The sequence below is a fragment of the Homalodisca vitripennis genome, unplaced genomic scaffold (genome assembly GCF_021130785.1).
Source record: "Homalodisca vitripennis isolate AUS2020 unplaced genomic scaffold, UT_GWSS_2.1 ScUCBcl_30;HRSCAF=681, whole genome shotgun sequence".
NCBI classification, from domain to species: Eukaryota; Metazoa; Arthropoda; class Insecta; order Hemiptera; family Cicadellidae; genus Homalodisca; species Homalodisca vitripennis.
The window spans coordinates 110,650-119,048 of NW_025776174.1; the positions used below are offsets into that span (position 1 = coordinate 110,650).

At 36.5% G+C, this 8,399-nt stretch overlaps 2 protein-coding genes across 2 annotated transcripts; one reads left to right on the top strand and one right to left on the bottom strand.

The window, feature by feature from the left end:
- The first annotated feature begins 1,726 nt into the window (after positions 1-1,726).
- On the top strand, positions 1,727-5,195 carry LOC124370194. The gene is made up of 2 exons (XM_046828486.1): positions 1,727-2,451; positions 4,367-5,195. The coding sequence occupies exons 1-2, from the start codon at positions 2,008-2,010 to the stop codon at positions 5,147-5,149; spliced, it is 1,227 nt and encodes a 408-aa protein (XP_046684442.1). The 5' UTR covers positions 1,727-2,007; the 3' UTR covers positions 5,150-5,195.
- Positions 2,353-6,696, bottom strand: LOC124370193 (putative nuclease HARBI1). The gene is made up of 2 exons (XM_046828484.1): positions 5,542-6,696; positions 2,353-4,239 (listed from the first exon to the last, which is right to left on the bottom strand). Exons 1-2 carry the CDS (start codon positions 5,968-5,970, stop codon positions 3,418-3,420), a joined length of 1,251 nt encoding a protein of 416 aa, XP_046684440.1. The 5' UTR covers positions 5,971-6,696; the 3' UTR covers positions 2,353-3,417.
- Positions 6,697-8,399: the final 1,703 nt, after the last annotated feature.

Here is an 8,399-nt window from a genome sequence, read left to right on the forward strand (position 1 = left end):
TTAGTACAACGTTGCCAGATACTTCAATTCAAAATAGTGTAAATCATTGTGAAGCGAGTCCTAAAAGCACACCTTGTCCTTTTAATTATGAAAATAAGACAAACAACGTTAAGATTAATCCGAACAAAGAGTTAAACAAAGTCTGTTTAGAAATTGAAAACAACAAACCTAGATTACTCGACATGAAATCAGATCTAAAAGATAGATTACCGGTAACAGTTAATTTTAAGATTGAAAAAGAGGAAGATTTAAAACTAAACAAATCACTTCCAAAAACAAGACGAATCTTTAAAACTGTAATAAGCTAATTGGAAGTTTCTTGATAGATTCTCAGACTTGGTCAGCCATGAAGGATGATAAAGGAAGATTAATATCAACAGTGTACCCTAGCGTTATATCAAAAGATTTTTCCACATTAGTAAGGGCTGTGTAGTACAAATGCGTAATGTTAACTATTTCATCTATATATGCTTATTGTTGTCACAATAATGACACAACATTCAAGTTAATGTCTTTGAAAGTTGTAAATTCAGACGATGTTCAATTTAAGGTTTATACATCTGTAGCTTCTTGTATCCACAATCTGAAGAAGACTAGAGAGCTTAGTGGAATTGATAGAGACAAAATAAAAAATACTCTCTTAATGAAAAACCCAAAATCTGTTCGTTTGGATTGTATACAGAATGCAGATGTAGATGGATTGTTATTAAACAAAATACAGGATGCCAAGTCTTGCTCTGTATTTAGGAAAGCAAAGTCAGAGGCTCTAGCCGCCAACGATCTAGACAATGATCCACTGATTGATCTAATGAAAATGGCAATGTTGCAAGCTGGGGATCAAGATCAGTATGTTCAGTTTGTTGGTAATGCTTTACATGTCATAATATACAGTAAACAATTACTAAATTTAGCTATGAGGGCAATGAGACTAAGGAAAAAAGCAAAACAAGAATTTGTAATGCATTTAGATGCTACTGGTACAGTAGTGCGTTATGAGCCCACCAAAGGTGAAAAGAAAAGAGTATTGTACTATGTACTGGTTTTCAGAATTTTAGACAATGTTCTCCCTGCTAGTGAATTATATGTAGTTCACACAGAGCAGCAAGTATTGGTTTTTGGCTACTGCACTACAAACAGTTCCTTATTAACAATAACCAGTGATCAATATGTAGTCCTGTAGTAACAGATTTTAGTTGGGATATAATAAATGGAGTTTTAATACAGTGGAATTGCATGATTATGGTACCATATTTATTGGTTTGTCATGAGATAGTCAACAGTAAAACTGTTAAAAATACACCAACTGTAACATTGTACATATGTGTGTCACATTTTGTTAAAATAGTTGTTAAGGACATTCATCTTGCTTTATTCACTTCTAAAAAAACATATTAAGGAATTAATAATTCAAGTTATGTGCTCAATTATAAATAGTTCTAGTTACAAAATTATAAAATCGATAATAAAACATGTACTTATTGTGTTACTAAGCAAAAATATGACACTCGACATTAAAAAATCGTTAGTAGGTTTGTCTAAAGTATGTGACCCCTTACCATCTGACGGAGATGATGACTGAAGAAACTGATGAAGCTGACATACATGAGTCTACTTCTGATGCAATATACCAATAGAGTCCATTTCACAAAGACATGAAAGCAATTGAAACTGAAGTTCATACATTGCTGAACATCAAAGAGCTACCAAAAGAAGATGAGCCTAAAGCCCCCCACACACTATCGAACATGTTGGTCGAGCAGTTGGGAACCCAACGTCTTGTCGAACATATTCGAGAGTGTGTGGGCTCCAACCCAACATGCGCGATGGTTTTGTTGGGTTGGATGCTGGGTACGACAGCACCACCCAACTCCAACCGCGCGCCTGTCATGTTGGGCTGTGTGTGGGGGAACTGTCGAGCGGCTCGACTGGCTAGACCTCAGTTTCCCTAGTGCAGTGGCGTAGTACTAGATTTGTTATTTGTTTTTTCGGAGCGAGGCCAGTTTCATAATGTCGTTTAACGATAATAAACCATTTTGGTGTGAGTTTATTGAACTTTATAGGGAGCAACGAGCTTTATGGGACATAAAAAGTAAAAATTATTCCAACAAAAATATCAGAAAAGAAGGATATTCCGTTCTCGTTGAAAAATGCAAGGAAGTTAATCCGGATTGCGACGAGAAATTTGTCAAATCCAAAATCGAAACCTTGAGGGCATCGTTCCGAAGAGAGCTGAAAAAGGTTGAAAAATCAAAGATTACCGGAAGTGGTCAGGATGATGTGTATGAACCATCTCTTTGGTATTTTGATTTACTGCTTTTCATAACAGACCAAGAGGTAGTCAGGAAAGGTGTATCTTCGATCGGCAAAAGATCCAGAAGTATTGCGTCCCTTGAAGAAGATGAAGAAGGAGTGGACGACGTGGAAGCGGAAACGCAGGACGAAATAACCAAAGTAAGTGTCAGTTTAATTGTTACCAATTTACTGTTATTACTTTCCTTATTTTTACTTAGGATTGAGCGCTAGGTCATTATTTGGACAACACCTCGTACGGTTAAGTTAGATTACAATAAATTATATTAAAGTTAAAAACAGCACAAAACTAATTTATATATATAAACAGTATAACATTATGTCAATGATGTTTGAAAAATTCAACTTTATTCCTTAATTTCGTAGTACGTTGCAATAGACTATAATTTTGCCCCCAAGATAAAAACTATTTAATAATTATGATAAATAAATAATAATAAATAATTAGGATAAAACTCATATCCTTTGCGTGTTAATGTTGTGCAAGTTTTCTAACATTTATAGATATTCAGTCATTTAACTTAACCCCACAGAGGTGTAGCCTTGAGCATTGCTCATGGTGATGAATAAACGCGTATATTTCCTAGGAATTTCATCTGTTTTGGTTTTACTTCTATCTACCTTCCTATTTATTTTTACTTAGAACTGTCTTCAGAGTAACATACCTCAATATTAAAAATATCGTGGGTGACAAAAAGCTCTTTGGCACATGTTTGAAGGGTAATATAAGTTAATTTTTTATCTAATAAGTTTACATAATAAAAGTTAAATTTCAAGAATGAATATATTAATCAAAATTGCAATATATAATTGCAATACAGTAATATTTAGGCATACGTTAAAGGGAAAACAAATACACTTTAGTTTTTTTCTAAGTTCAATATAATTAAATAAACTACAACATTGCTTTTTTCCAAAGTTAGCGAATTAAAATATAAATAAGACACAGTTATGGTATCTAAACGAATTAGAAAAAATGTACAAAGTTCACCAATATTTAGTTATCAAATTGAAAAAGATAGGACTACATAGCAAAATCAACATATTTTATAATTTTTGTTGTTGTTAACTATATCATCGCACTTGTTTACACTCAATACCGAACTGTCAACGCTTATTAATCATTTTTTCTTGGAAATCAACACTTCCTTCGTTGTTATAGAAACTTTTATACCAACCTCGAACTGCATTGGCAATTGATTGTTCTCTGCCATCCCGCCTCATTCTTTTAAACCCAAGAAGTTCTTGCGTGTTCTGCCTCCACTCACCCTCATTTAACTGGCCTGCTGAAGTGTCCTCCCAATCCACACTACTTTGAGTTAGGTAGGTTGGACTTTTCTGGCGTAGAAAATTATGTAAAGTACAACACGCCAAAACAATGATTTCTGCCCTCTCTACACTAACATTCATTGTCGAAAGAAGGACTCTAAATCGAGTCGCTAAGATGCCAAACGCATTCTCCACCACTCTCCTAGCACGGCACATCCGATAGTTGAAAATCTTTTCGTCGTGGGTGATTCCTTTGTTTGGATAGGGCTTCATAAGATTTTCCTTCAGAGGAAAAGCTTCATCTCCAAGGAATGTAAAAGGGAGGCAAACGTCTCTCCTGTCATCGAAGCTTGTTGGTGACGGCAAGTGCAATTCCTTATTTTCCAGCAACTCTCCAAAATCAGTTTCCATAAGTACGCCACCATCGGATACTCTTCCATTAGTACCACAATTTACATAGATGAATTCATAATTAGCATTGACCACAGCAAAAAGAACAATGCTGTGGAACCCTTTGTAGTTGTAGTAGTATGACCCACTTTTCGGAGGTTGACGAATCGCTATGTGTTTTCCGTCTATAGCGCCGACACAGTTTTCAACTTGCCAGTACTTTTTGAAGTCCACAGCTATGTTCATCCAGTCCGATTCATTGCAAGGAAACTGCAAAAAGTAAACATAAAAGTTAAAATTATAATATATTAAAATTAACAATGTTATATTGAGGTAATATTGATTGACGTGCTGTTATATATAACTGTTTTAAACCCAGTTTTTGTGTTTTTTACAGGCTCAAGATGACGCATCTACAGGGATACACGCTGATATACGCCCATCACCATCAAGTACACCAGTAAGTCGCCCATCAGTATCAAGTAGGTCTAACCCAGGATCAACTACTCGAACAAACCGAAAAAAGATATCTGATTTTGAAAAGAAACAAGAACGATTTTTGGATACAGCTACGTCTGTCCTATGTAATCAGAATAAGTTCCGGGCTTTTGGAAACAACGTGGGCTTCCAACTGGAAGATATGGACCGTCAACAACAAGTAATTGCAGAAAAGCTTATATCTGATGTTTTGTTCCACGGTAAGTTAGGCAGTTTGAAAGCATCTGCGGCCATATTGACAGAACAACAGCCAACCCAACGGAATATACCATCACTTAACCATTTTATGGACACTAATCAAAACAACAATCCATATCCGTATAGGCCGGCTGACGCTGAATATTTCTTACAAGATCAAAATTATCAACATCAGACATTCAGTTTTGACCCATATTATGTGCAAAGCCAAATCAACCCTACTCAACATCAGGTACAACGACAACATCTACAACAACAAGTACAGCAAAAACATGTACAGCAACAAAAAGTAGATATTTCACCTCAAACTGTACGTTGTCCTAAGAATTTTTCTTTACCAGAACCTGCTCAAAGTCAAACGACAGCAACTAAACCTACCGCAGGTCAAGCACTAGCGATTCAAGAAAAAACTGCTCAACAAGAAGTTCGGAATGAACTCAAACAGTATTTGAATCTACCCGGTGTCAGCGAGGACAATGTATAATAAGTTGCTTTTTCATCTTTGTTTGTTCGTTTTGTTTTTTACATTGACAACAGCATCTTCTGTTACAGCTTTTTTTTTGTTATTTGATGACTTTAAATTTGATGTTTTTGAAAAGTTTATAAAAGATAGATTTGAAAATAAATTTTTTTTCTGAAATTATGTGTGTTTTTTTAGACCTAAAAAATAAGTAATAACGTAATAGGATAAATTTGAAGCAAAATAGGTTATTGTCGCTCTCGGAAGATGGTTATACTCATTTCGTACCCTCCTGCTTTATTCTCGCGCGACAATAACCAATTTTGCGCTCAAAAAACAATTGTGTAAATTATGGATTATAATAATGTAAGAAGAAAAGAGTGAGTTAAAACTAATTAACAAATATTTGTACTTACCTTTAAGAAATCTTCCTTTAGAACATCAAAAATAGCTGCACAAGTTTCTGGTATGATTTTTCCTAGTGCTTGCGGAGATATTGCACAACTAAACTTCAGATTCTCGTAGCTCCTACCACTGGCTAGAAACTGGAGAGTGGCTGCAAGACGTTCTTTTGCAGGAATTGAGGTTCTCAAAAGGCTATCTTCTTTTTCTATGTGCTCACACAGTCTTCCGAATAGATATTCAAAGCTTTCCTCGCTCATCCTTAGATAATTTTTGAAGTCTTGAGGCTCACTAATGGCAAGTTCAGCAAGAAGCGACATATGGCTAAACTTACTCCGGTCCAAAAACCATTTTTTAGACCACAAGCGTCGATCTTTTTTCTTCTTTTGTCGTTTCAGACAAAAAGCGCCAGCACAAACAGCTACACTTGTCTCGAAATCCATAATACAACTGACAAGACACCCAACCTGCTCGATCGCACGTTCGACAGTGTGGGGGTAAACGTCTAACTTGACAGGTTGGGCGTTGGGTACGACGCCAGGTCAGGTTGGGTGAAATGTTCGAAGGTGTGTGGGGGGCTTAAGGCCTCGTACACATGGACGCGACATGCCGCGCGACTTGAGCCGCGCGACGTGCTGCGCGACTCAACATACTTGTAGTTTAAATGGAAGCGTAAGCCCCGTTTACACTAGCATGTAGCGCTTGCGCAAGTTTTACTTGCAAGAAAACTTGCAAATGTAAACACTAACATGCACAAAAGTTAAACTTGCAGGGCTGACTTGCATGCATTGTTTACTTGCGCCGGTAATATTTGTTCTGACAAATATTACCGGCGCAAGTAACAACTTGCGCGTCAGTTCTACTTGCACGCCGGCTCCACTTGCCTGTGTAAACACGTGACTTGCAGACCACTCCGACTTGTAAGCAAGTAAAGTGAGTGTTTAGTCGTGTTCCGGTGTGCTCTGTACATTTGAGTTTAAGGTTAATTTGTATATTTGTTATAGTTGTAGTGGTTACTGAGTTGTCATGGCTGATACCAACGAGAACAATGAAAGTGATAAACCCGTGATAGGAAAGGAGACTGTCAAGAAGGAAGGAAAAAAGGTAAAAAAGTATGATAAATGGAACATAAACAACATTGAAACTTTTTTGGAACTGTATGAGGGATACCCTTGTTTATGGGATTACAAATTGGCGGAATATAAAGATAGAAATCTTAAAGAAGACGGCTGGTTACAGATTGTAAAAGGAATGAATATGCCAAACTTTACTGTTAAAGATGCTAAAGAAAAGATGCGAAGCCTGAGGAATACATATTCAAACGAGCTAGTAAAAATAACAAAAAGCAAGTCTTCAGGAAGTGGTTTAGATGACGTATACACACCGACACTGAGGTGGTTTCCAACAATGGACCGCATATTAGGAGCAGTTGTGAAGACAAGAGAGAGCCAAGTAATTGGAATTCCAAATGAAGATGGTAATAAGGTAGGCATTAAGTTTTGTAATGTAAGGTAACTTAAGCCTAAATAACAACATAATGTAAAACGGTTTTTTCCATTAACGTTTATTTAATCAATGTTCAAAATGAAACACATTATACATACAGTTACAGTTACATTATACATTTATTGATGGTACCATTAAATGCCAATTTGGCTGAATTAGCCCAAATTGATTGTCAAACACTTAAATGTTCCTGATTTTGGACGAACTGAAATTGCCATGGTACACTACCTTCTCCCATGAACCAATCTGCTAACTCATCCCTCACCATCTTCGCCCTTTTTGTAGGATTACGTAAGTGTCCAAAATTTCTAACTTTCAGTAAACCTTCTGCTCTCACGTTTTTGTGCCAGTCACCTTCAATTATTTCACCAGTTTCAATATCTTCAACGTCAACACAACCTCTGTAAAAATAAACCCCTGGGCTTCTAATACGTAGCCAATTATGCAATGCAATCGTTGCTTTAACAATGCTGTCAACCTTTTCAGGTGATAAGGGAATAGGCTTTTCAAATATACGAAATCTTGATGCCAGTAATCCAAAAGCATTCTCTACAATTCGACGAGCTCTAGACAGTCTGTAGTTGAACACTTTTTGCTTTAGAGTTAAGGGCCCTGCCCTTTTAGTGTAAGGTTTAAGTAAATATTCCCTTAAAGGAAATGCATCATCTGCAACGAACAAAGCGTTTTCAGGTAGGTTTAATGTGTTATTATCTATAGCCTGTTGCAACTTACTATTTGCCAACACTCCGCCATCGGATGCTCGGCCATTGCTCCCTATGTCAACGTACGTAAAACAATAGGCATCATCGACCACACCAAGAAGTATAGTACTGAAATATCCTTTATAATTGTAGTAATCTGACCCGGATTCATTTGGACAACGTATTTGAATATGTTTTCCATCGATGCTACCACAACATCTAGGAAAGTTCCATCGTGTTGAAAAACCGCTCATTATGTCTTCCCATCCGGCTTCCGTCATTGGCATCTACAAAAAATAAATATTGTCATGTCGTAACACATATAAAATATCAGAACATGTTTTACTTTTAACAGAAACAATTTTCAAGTTACACCTTTTTTCCCCACAGGACCAACGAAACGAAGAATCCCAAGATATTGATGCTGAGAGTGACGAACATCAAACACCCCGTATCAAGAGAAAGATTACAACTGACCACCAAACTGTTATTCCTCCCAAGATTAGAACTGCATTTAAAACAAAAACAGATGAGAGAGTACAGAAAATTGAGTCTTCCATTATAACACTAAAAGAGATATCAGATAAGGCATTTGAACCACGGAATGTACAGATGACAGAAAGCAATGAGTTCGATTTATTCGGCCAATTTGTTGCTTCCCAGTT